The sequence below is a fragment of the Serinus canaria genome, chromosome 2, assembly GCF_022539315.1.
Source record: "Serinus canaria isolate serCan28SL12 chromosome 2, serCan2020, whole genome shotgun sequence".
In the NCBI taxonomy this organism is placed as follows: Eukaryota; Metazoa; Chordata; class Aves; order Passeriformes; family Fringillidae; genus Serinus; species Serinus canaria.
Window position 1 is genome coordinate 78,081,541 of NC_066315.1, and position 21,623 is coordinate 78,103,163.

Below are 21,623 nucleotides of genomic sequence, written 5' to 3' on the forward strand. Positions count from 1 at the left end.
CTCTCCCAGTAAGTAATAAAGGGACTGTTTTATCACCTGACAGGGAATAGCAGAAAAGAGCAGGGAAAAAAAAATAATTCTGTATACAATGCAGCAACAAACATAAACATTCTGCACTCTTCCCTGACCTTTCACTTAATTTTGAATTGTAAATGGTTACTGATAGCAGAAAAGGGAGGAAGATAAATATACACAATAAGAAACTTTCCTGCTTTATGAGTTTAGTTGCAAATCCCAAATCTTTATGCTTGAAAGTAACTTTTCTTCATAATGAATCTGGAATGCCTAAAAGCTGTGGGAAATCTGCTCTTCTGAAATACTGAAATACAATCCTGTGGTCTTTAACTGGGAACATCTGGTAGACAACTCAACTGGTCAAAATTTACTAGCTAATAAAGACCAGAATACATTTCCACAGTTAGGGAGTTACGCATGTTTTATATAAAAGCATTCATGACACTACAAAGCACTCAACACTTAAAGCAAAGGCAAATATTATTTTGTAAGGCATGAAGGAAAGATACATCATAGCAATTTAAAATGATCTTTATGGCAATAAAGTAACATACTTTTTTTAAAAATACAGAGCCAAATTAAAATATAGCCAAACCTAAACTGTGAAACTTCTTAAAGCAAGAGATCAGACAATTATGTCAAATATGTTTAATTTTTTCAAAATAACTGATGGCAAAATAAAATATTTACATCGTGTCATACTGTGTAAACATGTAACATCACTGTACAAAGAAATATACATGCAAAATAAAGCAAAAAATTTAACTAAAACAATAAAGGAAAATAATACACAAACATAATGATATGAGGTTGGTACGAATACACGTCCAGTTTCGAAGTCAGTTGTTTTCTTTTAAAAAGTTTCTGTACAACTTTACAAAAAACAAAAAACAAAAAAAAAGGAGGAAAAAAAAAAGAAAGAAAAAAAAAAAGAATAAATAGGATTCAGTGGAAGCCACAAAGCTCAAAACCTCAAAACTAACCCAAGCTAGTTTATGGCTTAACACCCATATATCTAACTCTTGTGGGACGTCGGCTTGGTTTCCTTAAACATGGCATTTCACACAAACATAGATGACAACACACCCACATGAACTCAGTGATGCACAGAAAACCATCTCTGTCTTTTTAAATACTTCACGCTAATATTACTTCAACCTTAAAAACAGTTTCTAAGACAATTACATTACATGTCCAGTTCTCCTCATCTGACTGCTACTTGCCGAATGTATTCTTCACCAAAGATCACAAGATTAATTTGTTCATTTCACAGAAAGAAGTAAAAAAACAGATTTGAAAATTCTAAAAACTAGTTAAGTGTTGAGACTGATTTGGGGTAAGTCAGACTTTGGCATTTTAAATATAATAATAATAATTTTAAAAAGTGTCACTCTACTTCTTAACCAGTTTGACATTTGGGATACTAATCTCTCTCTCTCTTCATTTTTTTTCTTTTTAACAATTCTTAAAACTGACTAGTCCTGACTAAATTCCATGCTAATCCTCATCTTAAACTAATAATGACAGTGTGGTACAACACACCCGCCCATGCCCACCCAGAACCCCCCAATCACACAAACAAAACCATAAAGCTCGCCGTACTAAGTATGTGCTTTTTCTATATATTTATTACAGTTACAACAGAGGTCCTCATAAATAGTTGCATAAAATGTTAAAGCCACAACATTGCACATGATATGAAAGAAAACAAAAATCCCAAATGAGTGCATTTACAGTATTTCATCCTGCTGTATACTGCTTGACAATTGGGTCAGCAAGCTGGGCACCAACCCAAAGTTCTTTTCTGGGGGGACAGTGACTACTGACCCAAACTGAAGACCCGCACAGTGGTATACCACCATTTAGGAAGGAGGGGGGAAAAAAGGATGAGAGGAGAGGAAAAAAAATTACAGACCGAAGGCAGGTAACAGTCTATATACAAGTAAGGCCTACATTTTATCAGAGCAAAACAATTCATTCTATTTGTATGCAAAATCTTTTGAGGTTGGATGCACTTAAAAGCAGAGTCTGATCTCAGTGCACTGCTACGTGAGATACATACAGGCGAGGCAACTGGAAAGCTCTAGGACCAAGTGAAAACCAGATGTTATAAATGGAGGCCGTACCAATGGGCAGCCATTTTGGTGAGTCTTCTCCAGGCATGATCTGATTTTTGATTAACACCAGTGCTTTAAACATAGGCATTTCTTCCTTGAATAAATCTTGAAAACGGTAGCTAAGTTCACTTGCAAAATTCAACTCTTGTTTATTAAAAAAACTATTTTTTTTTGCAGAAACCTGAATAAAATACTGTTGCTGTATCGCTTGTGACTGCTTTTTGCAGAGTACAGTGCTATTGTCCTCCACCCCCGTGAAGTCTGCATCTCCAGTCCCCCGCGCCGCCCTGCGCGGGTCCCTGTGGAATGCATTTGCACACGAACATTCACTAGCAGCTGGTTGGCTTGGGGTTTGCTTTCCTCAAAATTCAAGTCAACAGCTGATTGGCAGGAGGAGTCTATCTCCAGTCTGATTGATTGGCAGGAGGAGTCCATCTCCAGTCTGATTGATTGGCAGGTGAAAGAGAATGAGAGAGAACTTCAAGCAAGGTCAAACTCTTGGCAAGAGCCTGCTCTGTAAGAAGTTTTTAATGCTACGGATGGGTCGAACATCATTCTGGTGTTTTCGCCGCTCAATGAACGAAGTCAGTCTGGATATATCAATGCTGTCAGCACTTTTGCCATTCCCCAGCTGCAGCCATTGCTCCTGGAGGGCCAGTGCAGCCGAGGGACGCTTAGCTGGGTCATCCTGAAGTAGGAAGCATACAAAATCTTTGGCCTTCTGGCTAACTCCTTTGAAGTAGTCATCTGGGAAACTAAAGTCTAAGCGGCAAATATTCAGGCAAGTTTCCTCTACGCTTTCATCCAGGAAAGGAGAGACGCCACTAAGAAGGACATAAGTGAGCACTCCAATGCTCCAAACATCTGAAGTGAGTGAAACAGGATTTCCAAGAATAATTTCAGGAGCTGCAAACTCTGGGTTTCCAAGTAACTGGTGGATATAATACGTGGTATTGAGCTGGACTGCATCTCCAAAGTCAGCCAGTTTTATTGTCGGCTTAGTGGAACTCTGGTCCACCAAAATATTTTCAGGCTGGAAAACATAAAAGCAAAAGTTAAAATGCCTTTTTTCAAGTCAGTCTAACACACATTTAATGCTCCAACTTAACTGCTTCCCAGCAAGTGTGGTCAGCCCTAGAAGATAAATAGCTGTACTCTATTAGGATAGCTGCAGAAGGCCAGCTCTGCAAAGCTCTGAGGCAGTCTTAACAAGGCTTCCCCAGACCAACCAGCAGGTGGGTTCTTGCCTATTGCAACAAGCAATGAATGTGCTTTAGCTGTTGTAGCTGCTGGCACTATATTTTTTGCAAGAAATATAGCTCTGCCAGTTAATACTTCAGTTGTTCAAGACAGAAGCTTTACAGAGCTTCACAGGAACTGTGTTTCAAAACTTAACCGTAGGGAACAACAGTTATGAATAGAGGGTGAAAAAAGCAACTGCTCCATTTGTTTTACAACAGAGACAACAAAACCCTTGCATTTAAAGACTGGAAGACTGTAAATATTTGCATGATGCTTTCAACAGAATCCAGCTTTATTTGGCAACTCTTTCATGTAATGCAGCTGTACAGATGGAAGACAAACCCTGTTAGTAGACTATGGCAGCAGAAGATCCTGTGGGATGCATTTGACTTCAAGAGAACTGCCCCATTATTGGTGAGCTGAAAGTGGACTTATTTCTACAGTTTTATTTCTAAAGCTACTGCTGCTGTTGCTGTAATCTCTGCAAAGTAAGAGCAACTTACCTACAACTAGTTTTTAATTAGTTCATCTGTGTGTGAGGCCAGAAAAAGTACTGGTGAACTCTATAGCACACTAGAAAAAAATTTAATGGTATGAAGACCCAAACTGGTTCTGCTTGGAAAACAGAAGTACATGGAGGGAAGAGACTCAGGCTTTTTGCTTTGTCTCACCATGACCCCATTTGGCTAAAGAGATCCTGCCTACAAAGATGACTTGTCAATGCTAAAATTATTATTCATATACAGGTGAAAAAAAAAGTGTAAGGAGTAAGTTTTTAATTAATATTTACGTTGAGACCTTCTCACACAGATTTTTTAACTTGAATGCATCAAATCCTTGTGGCTCAAGTAACACACAAAGGGAAGAACAAAGGCCCAAAGATGCACCATTCATTTAGGTATTACAGTCCTCAAAGTGCAAATATGAGAAACATTTTTGCAGCAAAAGAGGAAATGCAGTCTCTTTCACAATAAACTCTGCTTCTTGAGAAAGAAATGGATTTCTGGTGCAAGTTTATCAGAAATAATAAATAAATAAATAATCAAGCAAAACTTCCTGTTAGCAATTGTTTCCAGCACAAAGGGCCACACAGGGCAAGCAAGCTATAAGGAGAAAGAATAGGGAAATTAAAGTTTCTGCTTTGCTGCCTGAGTGACCTAAAGCATTTAGGAAAAGAGTCCCCAACCCATTGGGGAGTCCTTTATGACTCGCAAAGCATTTCAGATTTCTCTGTTCCCAGCTACAAGTTTTCTAGAAGAGGGAGATTTTTATGCCTGGAATGATGCACACTGCCCAGAATCCCATTAACACTTCACCTTTAGGTCCAAATGTGCTATTCTGCAGTTATGAAGATACTGCACAGCTTCCAGAATCTCTCCCAGGTAGAGTCTGATCTTCCCTTCTGTGAGGTTTCCCCATCGCACGACATAGTCCAGAAGGCGACCCTGGTCAGCCCTGTTAGAATTACAAGGGTTGTATTTTGGATTAATCCATGCATCAGAACTGAAAAAAACCTCAAGCAGCTAGAGACTATAGCAGTAACTGTAGCCTGCAGAGCTTACAACACAGAGGACTGGGGTATGAAGAGGAGATATCATATCTAGCTACCAGATCACAACATTCCTAATTCACTTTTGTGGCCATTTGATACAAAAATACTGTTGAACATTCAGACTAAGATAATTATCCACAAGTAAATTTAATATCTCTATTTGCTCGCTTCTGAGTATTAAACTCAACATTTTAGCAATGGCATTAGACAAGTGCAGTATTTTACTCAGGTACTTTCAAGCTGCTAGGAAATTTTGGAGCTCCTTATTCATTAAGCACCATAAATGCCCCAGAAAGTCAGCTGTAAAGTTGCATTTGACAGATAATTTAGAGTGCACACACATTTCTAACACTAGTATGTAGTTGGTGGAGGTCTCAAAGGTATCGAGAAGGCCAATGAGCTGGGGATGCTGGAGATTCTGCATGACTCCAAGTTCATGGGTAACCTGGTCTCGCTTCATCAACTTCTTATTCACAAACTTAGTGGCTACTGCTCGCTTGGTTCCCTTCTGGTCACACTTCTTAACGACAGAAAATCTGCCCCTGGAACACAAAAATGAAAGGAAAGATTAACCAAGAGATGCAATAAGGACATACTTTTACTTGAAAGATATACTCCCAGAGATCTAATTTTAATCTCTAATAAGTTACCCTTACAGAGAAGGTTCTGGGCAGGAGAATTTTCATTGCATGCATCTAATACAAATGGTGTCTGTAGAGACTTGACAGAGATTGTTATATCATACTTGCAGACAACCTGTCAGAGTAATAACCAGCTTTCAAAGGTCATCATTAAGTTGGCAAACTGTATATTCTACATGAGTTATTTCGCCCATTTTCAGACCCCTTCCATCTGTAGTTTTCATTTCCTAAATAAGGAGGTTGAGGAGAACTTCACTACAGAAGCAGTGTCAGTCACTGTAAGGGATGCTTAAAAAAAAAAAATCCCTTCATCTACAATATCACTTCAGCCAAATTGCATTCTGTTTCTGTAGTGCCATCTAGTGCTGGTAAAAGTTTTGCTTCCTTGCTTCTATTAAATCCAACAAAATTCTGACCTTTTAGGCTCACACATTAGGTATTTATCAAGGAGAATTTAATTTTTTAAAGAGAAGTCATTATTTTGACACAGACAGCTTTGAAGATCAGCATACAGAACGCACCTGCCAAGCTCAGCCACTTCACTATAGTGGGAATCAAAGTTGTCTTTCCAGATTACCATGATCCCATCACTTCCAGGACCTAAGCAAGCAAACAAAAACGAGAAGGACAGTATGTCAAAGATTTAATACACTCAGATCCCTTGGCTATGGGGGGAATCACCCCATCTTATTAATCCCTATATGACACACAGGGTGGCAGCAGGACAAACTGGACTATACACCAGGGCAGCCCAGCCAATGCAGTAGAACCAATTCTATATGGAAACAATTAAGGTTACAGTGGGAACTGTCTGTACAGGAATGAGTAACCTTAGCAAGCTGAGGGAAACAGTGAAAAGAAAAGATATCTTACATTATACCCCACAATCCATAATACACCTGCCACTGGAAAAAGAAGCGGCCAGGCTGTGTAGCAGCTACCTTAGAGAGCAACTCTTATTTTTCAGGAAACACTAGTATAAAGACCAAAATTTCCCTACCAGCTTCTTTTATATATTGCAACACACTGATCCAAGGGCTTAGCTACTGTCTGTCTTGGGTCAGTGAGCAGTAAGTGCCTGAAATAATCATCACCTCAATACATTGTCAATAAGGCACTTACTGTGGCTACCACCAACAGGTGAAGCAACAAGTGGCACCACTGAATATAAACACCCAAAAATTTCAGATGAGATTTGGAAGGGTTTAGAATTCCAGGAAAGCAGCAAGGGTCTTTGAAAAACAGGGAAGAAAGACTATATTTTGAAGAGGTTTGGGACAAGTCCCCGTATCGGCTGAGACACTTCATGTCTTGGGGGTTTTTTATGTGAGTCAGTTTGAGACAGAGCCATTGTGCTAAAATCTATTAATAATTCTCGCCAGTGGAAAAATATATGGGACTCACAATAGACTACAGGACCCAAAAGGCATCAATTGTTATGAGCTGCCTTGTAAGAAAATTTGTGATCCTGCTGTCTATATTTTCTCTGTTTCTAAAATGGAGAATTGTGAACACTTAGGACAAGAATAAGTGAATGTATGAACACAACCCAAAATTTATCCGTATGTCATCAAACACATCAAGTAAAAATCGTTTTTGCCCTTTGCTGTCTGCCCCCAAACACAGGCATTTTTTTAAATCTTTGCATGTTTCCTTTTCATTCCTCATAAGCATTCAGGTTACCTTGCTTCAGGTACTGAAATAGTTCAACTGTAGATCAATGATGCAACGACAAAGAACTAGTTGTATGTTCTCCTAAAAATTGTGGCTTTACAATTCAAGCAAAGGAGAAAAATAAATTACAAAGGAATGCTACTCTTTTCTTATCTGTACACTTAAGAAATTATGTTAGCATGGTAGCATTCACTGAGACTAAACTAAGAATGCTGATGATAAAATATGATTTTATCTGTGTGTTTGAACTAGTATGGGCAAAGTGAATGCATGTTGACAGTACTGTGGAATGCGTGCATGAACCTCTAATCTGTTACATCCTGAAACTGCCTCTATTCCTGCTGAAACAGGCACTATATGACAGGTAAAAAGGCTCGTTATCAATACTCCTTTAACAAAGGGGAGCTGAGCTTTTCTTTTTACTGTTCTATGGATACCAGGCACTTCAGCTGTACCCAGGCTTTAGAAGAAGGCAGAGCCAAGCCTACCTAAAACTCGTAGACTGGCGGAGGATGAAACCGAACCCATGTCGTTTGCAGCTATGCACGTGTAGATACCATCGTCTTCCGCAGTGACGCCAACGATTTTCAGCGACGCCTCTCCCAGGTCACTGCAAACACAACAGCAGATGTTAACTTTACAGTAACTGCACAGACCTTAAGCTGTCAAAATCAGACAAAGTTAGGTTGATATTTATACTTTTTATTCTCCAGCTCTTATCTCTCTCTGGACGAACATTACTAACCCTGCCCTGCCATATCAGAAGCATCCACCAGAACCTGAGCACTTTGTGTTCATCCAGTATCTTGGAAAGTCCTACAGATCTAGTGATCTGTAAAATATCCTGACTGACACTCTGTCTTGCCATGTCTCAGGCTCTACTGTTGGAAAAATCAAGTACTTCCCCTGTTTCTTCCTGCTTCCTTTACCTACTTCAAATTTTCGGAAGCCATATCGAGACAAATATCCATCCTTGTTCTTTCTGAAAGCTTTGTTTCCATCCGAGACTTCCAGGAGGTGTCAGCTGATCAGTCATTTGTGCTTTCAGAGCATGCGCCCCTTGTAAGAGAGGGCCTGCCCTTCAACATTAAAGGCAAACTTAACCACAACTCTGGAGATCTCAGAATCTGGGAGAATGAGGATGGAAGGAAACTAGAAAGGACTTAAGTTTGCTCTCTGCTCCAGGGTAGCAACAGCATTAAGCTAGGTAATAGCAGAGCAGAAAGACTCTGCAGGCTCTTCCTTAATCTTTCTCACTGGTCAACCACCCTTTTTGTTTAATGCTTTGTCTTTAAATGTCTGCTTAAATTTTACTCTGTGCAATAAAATTCTAGTAGCCTTTTGACTAGCTGCCATGGACATGAGCAATAGATTTAATTTGCAAGTCTCTTAAAAATGTGAATACTTGGCAAGTCCTCCCTACACTTTTCACCTCTAGGCTCAAACCAATACTAACATTGTGTTGCTTTTTCACAATAATACATATTTTCAAGATCTTTTATCAGACTTTCCTTTGGATTCATCTCAGCTGCTGCAAGTAATTTTACTGACTGACCCAAAACCTATTTGCAATGGTCTTCATCACACAATTTCAGGGAAAAAAAAAGAAGGTAAATTTTAGGAACATAGGAAGATGACACCCTTCCCCAGCTCAAAGAACATTTTAGGATTATTTCTAAAAATCTGTCAGCCAAAGCCAAGATTATTCACTGGATATAATTCTGTAATGAGTAACAGTGAAGTAAACCTAGCAAATTTAACTCTTATACATCTCACAACAGCCCTGGATGCAGTAGTAAAGCTGCCACACTGTCTCTGTCTTCCCATTAAAACCAAACAAAAAACCCAATGAAAAGAAAAAGCAAGAGCAGCAGGAAGTAAAAACAGTATAACATGCCATCAAGTTGTCACAAAAGAGCCCTTCATTCTGAATTAAGAGTATAATTCATAAGTAAGACATTTCTTCACACTGAAGTTACTCATTAAACTACATTTTCTGTATATAAAAAATGCATTTCTTTTTTAACCTGCAGTTTCCTATTCCAAAATAACAAGTTCTCCTGAAAAATTTATCCTGATGTTTGAGTTACCAGTTATTCTGTTATGTTCTATCATAGCAAAGCTAAAAACAGAGAAAAGTGTTAATATCCATGCTTCAACAATGAAGCGTGATGTTGTCACATCAATAGGAAGCAGAGGCTTCTTTGCAAAACACAGCAGTGTGATCTGAAAGCCACTAATGGAAATAAGGGTCTGGCAGGGCCTGTCACAGTACTGGCATGTCACAATATACTGTTTCAAGGACCAGGTCAGTGTGACAGACCACAATGGTTTCTGCAATAGCTAATGAGAAAGAGCAGATTAGTTTAATTTTGTTTTTAAAAATCAACTGATTATAACATTTTATTACCCTAGCCATATGCAGAAGTTAGACAACATGTCTGGAAAATCTCAGTGATGACATATTTCCGTCTGAGAGCTACACTATCCTCATCCCTCAAAGCCAAACGCTGTCCCACACCAGGGGTACAAATTAAAAAGCCACAGGTTGAGCAGTTCCAGTCGAACATGGCACAAATTACCTGTAGGAAATGCTGTGATGACCGTCATTGCTCAGTGTATTATGATCAGGACCTTTCCAAGTAACTGAAGCCTTGGGGCGACCACAGACTTTACACCTAAGCACGATGGTCTCTCCTGTCTCACATGTTACCTCACTCAATGGAATTATAAACTCTGGGGGAACTGGAAAAAGAGAATTGATGCCATTAGGTAAACTGAAGCAAATACATTTTATTTCTATTCCTTGCACTGTTTTCTATTAGATGAAGCAGTACTTTAGATTCCCAAGGTGCATATAACCCCTGCCCTTGGAGCACATCCATGGTTAGGCCCCTTGCTGGGGCTCTACATGATTAATTTTTCTCTACATGAACTTGGACACAAGACTACTGCTGTGCCACAGATAACTCTGAAACTTACCCCGGTGAACCAAACACCCAGTTATGGGAAGTGAGCAAAGTCTACACTGAAAAGTATTTAAGGATGTGCTCAGCTAGGCTATCTTTATATCCAGCCAAGTTTGCAAACAACACTTCACCCACTGAAGCACCTTGGTGCTTTCCCTTTTCCACAGGTGAATCTCAAAGACTTTGTTTCTGTCTATTAAACTAAAACCCCAGTTTGGCTCTGACCCCAGTGGGCCACCATCTTTGTCCTGATCTGCCTCTGCAGTGGAGAGGTGCTGAATGCTCCCTAGGGTGCAAGACTGAAAATAAAGCAGCTCTAACTCCTGGCCATCTTACTTTGCAAATTCAGCAAGGTCCCACTTCCACACTGAACATATCATATGGTCCTTGTGTTTTATGTTGTTTTGGACTTGGGAACAAAAAAGTGTTTCTTGCATCTTAAAAAAGAAATATGATGTATTTCATTCTACCTTATCTAAAAAGAGCCTATATATATTTTTGCAGAAAGCACTCAGTTCCTGACATAATTCAGATCAAGCAAACGATGTTTTAAATTTATTGACTGAAACTTTTAAAAATTAAAGGAACTTACCATCATAAATGTAATTGGGGTTGAGAAGCTGGAAAGGAGAAATTAAAGAATTAATGTCCTGATAATCTTATAATAACTTAAAGAATGGTAAAAAACCAAGCACAGAGATGGATCAAAGTTAGCTGTACCCACAAAATCCAAGAAACATCTTAATACCACAGTTTCTGAATACTACTCTATTCTTTTTGTAGTATCTTTTTTTTTTTTTTTTTGTATGATGCTTTCAGGTTTAAAGGTTATAACCTCTGGTTTTCAGATTTGGCAGAAACTGTCCACTAAAGCCACTGCTCCTTTGATTCCTTCCTGTGAAGTTCTGTCAGAAGCTACTTTTAAAGAAATCCCAACCCAACTCCTTTTGGAAGCAGCATCTTTGAAGACTTACTTTTACAGAAACCTTGTTGGCAAGTCCTTCTCGGGATTTGCGATAACCATTTTCTAGCTTGCCTTCCCTTTTGCCGTCTTTATCTTTTTTCTCAGATTTCTTCCTTAATCGGAGTGCTGTGTGCCAAGACGTTGACTTCCTGAACACAGAACATGAAACCCTGATCAATTCTTTTCAACTCCCTGTTATGTCCTATACTATCTAGTTTCACGTGGCATTGGAAAAGTATGTCAAAATGTTATTTCTATGTATTATAGTACAGGAAAATGAAATACATTAAGTATTCCAGAAGGGATGCCACTCTTGACTAAAACTGTGCGCAAGCTAGTAATGTAGTCGAAGTTCAGTATTCCTTGAAATCATTGCTCAAATAGTAAACTTTCTATATGAAAATGCAAACTGTCAGTCCAACTGAGCAACAGTATGAAGCCCATACCAAATGCAGCCTTACAAAAGCTTTACACAAAATTCCAACTGAACTTTGATACAATTTCTTCCATTGCAGAGATGAGAGAATTGTTCCTAGCATACAGTAATTTTCATAAGGTTTGTGGCTTAAAGCAGATATCTAGGAACTCTGAAATCTTGTTTTATTTGAACAAACGTTCCCTGTTTTCCTAGACAAAGGTGTCCAGACTGGCAATTCATTCTATTAAACAAACAAGTTAAAATAAATGATTTCTGCTCTGAGATAAGGCATTCTTTTCCCAGAAGACTAGGCTATTGAAACTCTTTAATAAAGAATATATGCTTCAGGGATCTTTTTCACTAGCTTTATTTTGATGGTTCCTAAGGGACCTCTCCAGCACTTGCTCTGCTTGTTCATTTATTTCTCCATGATCACATCAACTTTTGGCCTTAAATGTTCAAAATCTTCTCTAAATTGGAAGTTTTCTTCCTTCCTCCCTCCCCTTCCACGCACACCCAGGCACTCACTTGATGGTTCCATCAGGGTTGTCAATGATGATTGCACTGGTATGCCCCAAGACATAGCCGGGAATCCAGCCCTCGGCTGCGGGGCACTGATCGGTGGCGGCTCTGAACACCAAAAACATGTTCTGTTGGTTGCTGGCTAGAATCTGCACGACCTCTCCTTGGTAGACATTTATCTCATCCTCCTTCACTGCCGTGTAATCGTGTGTCACCAGCATGGTGGAGATATTGCTACTGCTGCTACTTTCACTCTGCAAGCGTCAGTCAGAAGCAGAGAGAGCAGGAGGAAAAAAAAGAGAATCAGGTTGAAAACTCATGAAGAAGACAGGCTGTTCTTGGCCTGCTACATTACCTACCTAATCCACTTGGTTTAAACTGTAGTCAAAGAAAAGAGCAATGTCTTCTCTTTTACAGCTGCCTGTGTCTGTTTATCTTGTGCATCAGTCTGATATTTGAACATCTTTATGTAGTGCTGCTGCAGAAATTTATTCCCAATACAGTTACTCAATATAATTTCCATTAACTAGGAGTCAGTTTAGTCATAAATCTCAACTTGTCTTCCTTTCAAGATAAGACACTGAACCTTTCATCTTCATCAGGCATCAAAACCACAGTACAAGCATGTAAGACAGTTTTTCACGGTCTTCTAAGTTCAGTTTCCAAATCATAGTCATTAGCTCATAATCCCTGGAAACTCCAACAATGCAAAATACATGTAGTCTTTCCTAGCATTACCTGTCAGATCTCAGACACTGCCCTTGTGCACACAAAACATGACAAGCTACAAAAGAACAGAACACGGTTTTGACAGCATCTCTCAAAACCGCCAGACTTATCTCTGGTTGCATCTGTATGATCAGGTTTATTCTTTTAAATGCAGAGGATTAAGTAAATTACTGAAACAAGAAATTATTAATTTAATGGTCAAAATAGACCCACTAAACTGTAAGAATCCTTTCTAATTGATTAGTGACTAAGAGTGTTGTTATCTGTTTATCATACACTTTCAACTACTGTTCATGATTTTGTTCATTCCCCCAGCAAGCACTTGTGGAAAGCTAATTAGGGCTGAGAAGGTGTACATTCAAAATCATATTACTTGCAGAACAAAAAGCCCACTCCTGACAACAAACTTACTGGAAATTTTATTTTTTTAAAGTAAGACTTACTTTGTCCATTTGCATCTACTCCTTATACAAGGTTTATTAAATGGAAGTGTTAAAACTATTATCAGATTACACAACCTACACTCTCAGTAATTACTTCTTTCTTGAAACAAGTTAAAACCAAGGTGAACGGCCTATTAATGATGTGGTATGGAGTGTGTGTGTGTGTGTGTGTGTGTGTCTGCCTTTTGTCTCTGTTCTTACTTCAAACAGTTCCAGGTCACTCAGTGCCAGCAAGGGCTCACTATGGCTCAGCAGAAGCTGAAGAAGGAAATGAGTACCCATGGCCTGGCTACTCCTACTGCTTATAGAGCAGAACCACATTAGTGCCACTCATGTGCTAGTAGCCAGTAGTAAGCTTGGCACACAGGATTAAAACAGCATAATTATTTTTTTTCCTCAAAACTGTCAAATATTTCTCAAATATTGAGGAGATAGAGAGGGGTTCAGGTAACAGCCTGGTGCACTGGGAGCCCTGAACACTGCCTTCTCTTGCAATCTGCTAAAGGCCTTGAACAAGTCACTCCATCCCTCTGCGCCTGTGCTTCCCTGAGGACTCTGGCTGAGAAACCAAGACATTTGGAATGGAACAGTCTCAGATTACTAATTTCATAGCATGTTTAACACGCTGATGCTAGGAGTGCCAGTGACTCTGTACATTTTATTCTCGCTGGACTGTTATATTCAAATGAGTGACTCAAATCTTCTTTTTTGCCATATTAGAATGATGAAGCATATGCTACCTCAGTGAGAAAGATCTCATTGTGGATTTTAATTCTGCTAAAGGAAATTTACACTAATTTCAGATGCTGTATTTCCCGTGGGAGAAAATTTTTTTTTCTCTGTTTAGAGGATGGCCTGCATGGCCTTTTGTATTAGTAAGTCCTTTCCATGATTCTGAGAACAGCTGAACCAAAGAAATTAAGTCTCATTTTCAGTCATTATTTAAATTAGGATGACAACTTGCTACACTCTTTTACCTAGATGAAAAACAACTCTATTCAAAAAAGCAGCTTTTGTTGACTCCTCCTCTTAGACTTACAGGGAAAGATGAAGGAAAGTTGCAATATCAACCTAAGCCTCAAACCTTGCCCCACACACTATTCCTGAACATACTGTTTCTTAGGATGCAGCAGAATTTGTGTAACTACAAGATTGACCTTTCTATAACATAACATTTCTTTCTGACATTTAAGTCTGGTAGGATCATAATAAACTCTGAATATTTCTTATGTTCAATGGGGACAGTTAAATCTGTTAAATAAACAACTGTCTGGTAACTACTAAGTGACAAATGTTCCTGAGAATGTGTTTATACCAGAATTCATTCTCTCACCACAGAGAGACAGCCTTTCCTTTTGCCTTCCAAGGAAGTAATTATTCTTGCACAGTAATGTTTTCTTACTGAAAGTACTTCTGGTCATCACTGACCTCAACTATGGGATTAGAGGATCTACAAGCAAAATATAAAAAATTCCTCCCATATTCCTCAACTAGCAAAACTTACTCCTTTTCCTTCTTAGAAGTAATTCTCCCTTAAATAATCGACCATAGCCATAAGTGCATGGGTATATACATGCAAAAACAGTTAAATTAAAATAAACCTTCACGACCCATTTTCTCCAACTTGTTCAGTGTGGTGTAGAATACTGTTGATTGGTCTAGAAATGAGGTTATAAATGAGGACTTATGGCCCATCTCAATTACCAAATAAAAGAGTTATAGAGCTGTAAACACAGAGCTGTGAAGCAGAATGCATGCATTCCAACATTACATTTTACAGTGAGATAAAAACAAGCAATGGTGTCTTTGCTGAGATAGTATCGAAATCCAAATGTTTTGAAAACTCAGTGCCATCCCATCTTTCTCCTTCTCTTTTTTTAATGCAGCAACCTAAACTGGTATTATGCAAGTACCACCATCTTAATTCACACACTATGCAGTAAATGCAAAATACTCAAATTACCCCAGATTTTGCATTACATTACATCACATCACATTTTGCTAGACTGAAGATAAACACAAGACAGAGCTAAACCAAATAAAAAGCTGAAGGAAGATCAGGATAAAATTATAAAACATGCAAAGCATAATTTTTTTTCTTCTGAAGCTATTATAAAAGTAAGTGTAAGAACTAAGAAGTCGAGAAAGCTTTGTGTGTTAAACAGTTCTATAAAGAAACACATGCATTTAAAAAAAGGTCTAGCAAGTTAGGTGATTTGCAAAACTGGTATTGCATACCATTTGTGAGAGAGTAGAAAAACAAACATCCATGAACACAATGCTTAGTGAGAGAAAAATCAAATGTGAGTTTAAAAAGAAAGGCACCATAACCTGCCTACCGCCTCCATGGCAAATGCCTCAACATTTTTGCTTTATATTTGCACGTGCCCCAGTGCCGGCTGTGTTGCTTTCCTGGTGAACGTTATTAGGGATAACGTAGATTCTGTTGACAGCCTGGATTTCTACACAAACACACCAAGTGCACACTAAGAGGCTGAGTCTCCAGAAAATCGAAACCATTTCTTCTTACAAAGGAGAAAAGACAAGTGGAGCGAGTAATCGTTTTGGTTGTAGTAGAAGTAGGATTATTGTCGCTAGGCTTTGTTGGTCTATTTTGAGTGGATTGCAGAAAGCTTCCTTGATCAAACACAGGATTTAAAAAGAGATTGATGTATAACAACTAAGGCTGAAAGGAGAGGGGGGAAAAAAATAAATTAAGAAAAAAAATAACTCAAGAAGCCCAGGGAACGTAGATGTCTCCATGAAGTTAAAACTCAACAGGACAATGGTGGCAAATTTGTGCGTGAAAGGGAAAAAAGCCCCAAGGCAATCTGCCAAAATCCTGAAGTCAGATTTAAGTGCTGGCACAATGCATACCCAAGGTGCTCTGGCTGCCACGCTTCAGCATGTTAATTATGTGCCTTCGAATTAGAGACGAAAAAGCAAGAACAGCGAGTTAGTAGGTATCAGCCTAGTGATCTATATTTTCAGCAGAGGCAGAAATCGCATCTAATGTTAGCAGTTGCTTTTGTGTCTGTATACATAGCCATGTTTGCATGTATACACACACACAGGTAGCCACTCTTGGTTTTTTAATGCGCAGAAGATACTGGAACAGTTGATTATTTCAGAGCAGAACAGCACCGGAGAGCCAGAAGTTAGTACGGAGAATGATGGCAACGCACAGAAAGGGAGCATGGAAGGTTTTAGAAGAGCTCGCAGGACAGAGGTGCTCCGCTCTTACCCCATTACTCTGGGTGGAGTGAACTGACTGCTCGCTGGTCGAGGAGCATGTGCTCATGCGGTCTGTGTCCTTGCTGTGTGAAGAGTGGCGGTGGACCTGCCGCTGGAGGGAGTCATTGTCCCCAGGGAAAGTGAAGGAGCCAGGGCGGCTGGCAGGGGATGCTGGGATGGAGCTCCAAAAGGAGCCCTTCTGCAGGGGGCTGCTGGGTGGAAAGGTTTCCTTGCCAAAAGGAGAAGGGAAAGTCGTGGACAGAGGAGAGTTCATTGGAGAGATGGCTCCTGGCCTTGGCTTCCCAAGCGTCAGTGATCCTATGCTGTTTCTTGTTCGACTGTCCTCTGAGATCCCACGTGAGTCTTTCTGGGCTCCATCAGCTGAGCCAGAAATGTTTCCTGCTGTCTTCCTGGGACTTTCAATAACTTTCATCTTGGGAATCTGTTCAGCTTCTCTCTGAGGACCATCCGGCTCTGCACTGGGAAGGTGCCTGTCTGGCTGGCTCAGGCCAGTTTCTAAAGAGGTGTTGTAGTGTGGCAGGGAGTGATTGTGAATGGACATACCTGACATCTTGTCTGCCTCTGCTTGGGCCGAGGCTGCAGAGGAGACCAGGACTGGGGAATGGTGTCTGACAGGCTGGGGGATCCGGGATGGCCGGCTACGGCTGGAGCTGGGGATGCCAGTACAGCTGCTGGGGCCGCCGCTGTTACCGCTGCTGCTCCCGCCGCCGCCTCCACCACTGCTGTGGTTCCTCTGGTACTCGATCGGGGACGTCAAGGCTGCAGTGGGGGCGAGGGGGGAGGCAGTCAGGGGAAAGGGGGCAGGAGAGGGAACAGGAACAGTTTAAAACAGACATGTCTACTGGCAAAAAGGGGAGTGCTGTTCAAATAAATTTCCTTAGCAGTGGAAAGATGCCACAGACTTCAAGTCACTTTTCTGTATCTAACCTTCATGACCTGCTGCATCTACCTGTATTAAAGATTAAAAATCTGAAACTAAGAAGATGTTTTCCTCTAGGATCACACTGTAAGCCAGCAGCCAAGTTGGGAAAAAACAGGTGTTTTAGTTATAATGAGTAACAACAAGAACATTCTCTTCTTGTTGTTACTCATTATAACTATTTAAAAAAGTCTAGGTTGGAACAACAACTGATAGATAGAAAAATAGAGCAAGAACCTTTTAGTGTCACAGAGGACAATACCACCTTCTACTTTTCTCCTGCAGAATCTGAATGTTGCTGCCACAGTAAGATGCAACAACAATGGCCACCAAAATAAAAGAAGCAAAACATATTCTGAATAGATGCTTAAAATTCCACTTGGGTTTAGCCTTTAAAGGCTTGCAGTTGCTTAAAAGGGGTACACAAGATCTCAACGGATGGCACCTATCTTGATTCACTCCTACAAAACATTTGGAAAATTTCACCAAGAGAACACCATGTAAATTCAGACTACCACTCTTATAATAAATGCAAGCATCTGTTCTGAAGCAGAAATGCGGCACATATCCCCCAACTGTTCTCTATTAGCTCAGGAAAAAGGCAACTTGCAAAACATTTCAAAGCCAAGAAAATAGAGACGAGAGAAAAGTCATCCAATTATAAACTTTCAGTGAAAGAAAATAATTTACCATTTAAAAAGTTGCGCTGGTTTTCCAAAATTTGGTTAATTTCATGGATCCATAACTGGCGGACTCCCGGACTGGCAGAATGCAAAATAAAGGTCTCCGTGACATCGCCCGTTCTTGATGTTAGTGCAAATTTACATGGATCGCTGTCCACGTTTTCCTCCAGAGAAAGGCAACTCACCTTCATGAAAAGAAAATAACATGTATTTTATGGGAAACATACCTTTAAAATCTCTTTCTTAGGAGTTTAGAGTCAGATTTTCATTTCATGGTATTATTTTACTACAGGAATGAGTGGTTATCATTTGAAGATCTGACTTAAGTTCTTAATTCCAGTAAACTAAGAATTAGTGTACAGCTGACACACTGTGCCTGAACAATCTCCAGCAGGTCAGCATGGCCCAATGTTCTCCACCTCTCACTTTCCTGTCAGACTAGTTAAAATGCTGGGCCTGATATGGAGATCTCTGTACCACTGGCCCCCACTAAAGGCTTCAGCTGATGATAGAGCAATGCCTTATACCTTGCTGTTCAACCAGAGCTATAAACAGGTTCAGGTGGCAGGCAGAGCATCAAGGTGAATTAGGGGAGGCAGGGTCCACCCAAAACACTTCATGAAGGCTGCTGAGTTCTAATATTATCAGGTTTTTCAGGAAAATCTTGAAGTGGGGAAACACTTTGTTTGAGGAATATCGAAGAAGGTTGCGCTACTTACAAAAGTTATCTACACATCTGGGTATCAGAAAGGATACAAAAAGAGTTATTATCTCTACTTGCAATGACTTTGCAATGTGGTGTACACACAGCACAGAGCTGAAAACTAAACTCTGTGAATACTTGTCCAGCACTTTGTGCCAGAAGACCTGTTTTGATATGCTTCACGCAGGAGGCATCAGAGTCCTGGGATCCAAAGATCTCCACTTAACATTGGAGTGAGAACAAATTCCGTAGGAAGTCATTTCAGGAAATGACTGGCACCTCACTGTGCTCTACGGTTGCACACCTAGCTGTCACTCCTGACTACCCACAGAATGAGAAACTGTTACCTTAGCAGAGTTTGTGCAGGGGACACAAAAGACTCACAAACAACAGTTACCTTGATACTGTTTTTAAACAAGAATCCGGGCATGGAGAAACCTTTCTTTTTATCTAGCAGCTCACTGAAAATGACAATCTGCTCAAACAGGAAGACCCGTCTTTCCTTGCAGCGTGGCAGAAGTCCTGCATCCTGGTCTGTAACCAAGAATGTGTCCTGGAGCAGGAGCTTACCCTGGGCTACAATTTTACCCTACACACAGAGGCGAGAAAAAACACATTTAGTGAAGTTCTTTATTTCTTTCCCCAAACAACCATTTTGAGCACATGTTCATGACAAATAGATTCATATATTTCCCACCTTCCAACTCTTGTTGACCACTATATATTCACTTCTCCTCCTATACACAAGATATGCTTGTGCTTTCTCAAAAAAAATAACCAAACATCAAAAGAAAAAAGAACCACACACACACACAAAAAAAAACCAACAAAAAACCCAAAACCAACCAACCAACCAAAAAACAAAAAAAAAAGCCCAAAAAAACCCAAACAAAACAAAACAAAAAAAACAAACCCAGACCAAACTCCAAAAATCCACTCTGCCCTTTCAATTCATCCTGCATTTTGAGGCTTGGAACACTAAGGCTGTTGTTTCTCTATTCTGAATAACTCCAACAGTTACTCATTTAATCTTCCAGGGTGCTGAGTAGGGGCAAATTTCAGGTTCATGTCTGCATCATACAATATAAAGAGCTTTTCAAGTAACACATGTGACTGTGGCCTGGCTGATGCATCCTGCTTCAGTAGCCAATTTCCATCTCTTCTAGACTTAGCAAAACAACGAGGGCTACAGTTGCCTCAAGTACATGATGGACCTTAGTGACTCCTCCTTTGTCTACACTACTGAAGTCAGATCTGCTCACCTGCTGATTGATTATTTCACTATCTTGCAAGCCTTTGGCCAATAAGGGAACTGCAGTAAGACTGGCCCTTTCCTGATTTTGCACAAGGGCTTACCTAATGAGATTGACACAGCAGGTAATGTTTCCCAGGAAAAAGTTCTTGGCAAGGCAAAGACTAGATTTTTCATTTACTGCTTTTTTGCACCAGCTAACCAGATAGTGAAGAAGCACTGCACACATTTCTCCCCACAATATTAATGATCAATTTCTAGAGAACCTGACAAAATCTTGAAGCAAAACTCCAGCCAACTTACATCAAATCCTTGCAGGCGGCCAACATTCATCATGTCATTACACCGTTTTGGTACTATACACATGACCTCTACAGCTTTCTGTTCAAGACAAATAAGAAGTCAAAGCTTTATTTTCCAAATGAGTTAGCAGCATAAAATTTTGTTTCATTTTATATGGTTGCTTTAGAACAGAAAAGCAAGAAGTAAACACTGATAATCACTTTCTTTGGAAGATCAGAAAAGGAAAGTGACTCTGCCAAACCTAAAGAAGTTCTGAGTTAAAAGAATTCATATCACTATGAGAAAAAGTCTCAAGTACCTCTAGTTCTGTTGTGTCAAGATTAGCTTTTTTAGAATACTTGAGGAAGTCCTGAAAAAGAAAAACAAAAGACCAAGTAATATTTCTTTTCTTATTAATCATCAACAAGAAATCTTAGAAAATTTGAATTTGATAGTGTCTATCAGAAAATGACAGACTGCAGAAGACAACCATTTGGATTTAACTCATACAAAAACATATGCTAAGGCAATGACCTCTGTGCTACACAGATTGCTCTTCAGTAAACACTTATGTGATATTAAAATGACTGCAGGTGTAGCTGGAAAAGCTGTGGTGAGTCCCAACAACTTCTACCACGTTTACATCTGAAAACAGTTGAGAATTCCTTCTCACATTCCTATGAAACTGCTACAAATTTTAAACATTTCCATGGCCTAAACACTTGGTCTTTAACTGTTAAAAGAAAAAACAAATTTCTGCCCAAGCCATCTACTGCAATTTTTATAAGAATCTGAATGTGCTCAGAAAATAATCATATGGCATTGCTTACAAATCTGGGTTCTGTTAGGGAAAGGGGTGGGAAAACATCAGCATTAAAAATCTTCTTTAAAAAGAAAACCTATCTGTTAACACATCTATAACATATGTATTAACACAACTCAGTCATCTCAACCTCCCTTTACCTTTAGTAACAGTTGGTATTTCATAATTCTCTGCACAGGTTTTATTAGCAAGTCTGTGAGCTGAAGTCTGTGGCCCAGGCGTTGCTTTAGATCCTGAGAGTTGTAAAACAAACATTTTTGTTTGTTCAGTTAGAAAGACCTTTGTTTTGTTGAGTTAGAAACACAGCATACATATCAGTATATACAGATAATATATGTATATAAAAACAAGGATATATCAGTATTAATTGTTATCACACCAGAAACTGACAAAAGTAAAAAAAAAATCTAATCTTCTGCT

The 21,623-nt window shown here is 39.5% G+C and overlaps 1 protein-coding gene across 1 annotated transcript in view; it reads right to left on the bottom strand.

The window, feature by feature from the left end:
* Positions 1–418: 418 nt before the first annotated feature.
* TRIO (trio Rho guanine nucleotide exchange factor) overlaps positions 419–21,623 on the bottom strand; it is a 244,483-nt gene continuing 223,278 nt past the window's right edge. The window contains exons 43-57 of the mRNA XM_009096317.4: positions 21,344–21,436; positions 20,700–20,750; positions 20,402–20,479; positions 19,244–19,435; positions 18,151–18,328; positions 16,531–17,300; positions 12,121–12,368; positions 11,185–11,323; positions 10,803–10,830; positions 9,824–9,986; positions 7,730–7,851; positions 6,089–6,167; positions 5,268–5,468; positions 4,691–4,829; positions 419–3,165 (exon numbers count right to left, since the gene is read on the bottom strand). Of these exons, the coding sequence (XP_009094565.1) occupies positions 2,623–3,165; positions 4,691–4,829; positions 5,268–5,468; positions 6,089–6,167; positions 7,730–7,851; positions 9,824–9,986; positions 10,803–10,830; positions 11,185–11,323; positions 12,121–12,368; positions 16,531–17,300; positions 18,151–18,328; positions 19,244–19,435; positions 20,402–20,479; positions 20,700–20,750; positions 21,344–21,436 (3,024 nt within the window). The 3' untranslated portion in view covers positions 419–2,622. The remainder of the gene's footprint in view (positions 3,166–4,690; positions 4,830–5,267; positions 5,469–6,088; positions 6,168–7,729; positions 7,852–9,823; positions 9,987–10,802; positions 10,831–11,184; positions 11,324–12,120; positions 12,369–16,530; positions 17,301–18,150; positions 18,329–19,243; positions 19,436–20,401; positions 20,480–20,699; positions 20,751–21,343; positions 21,437–21,623) is intronic.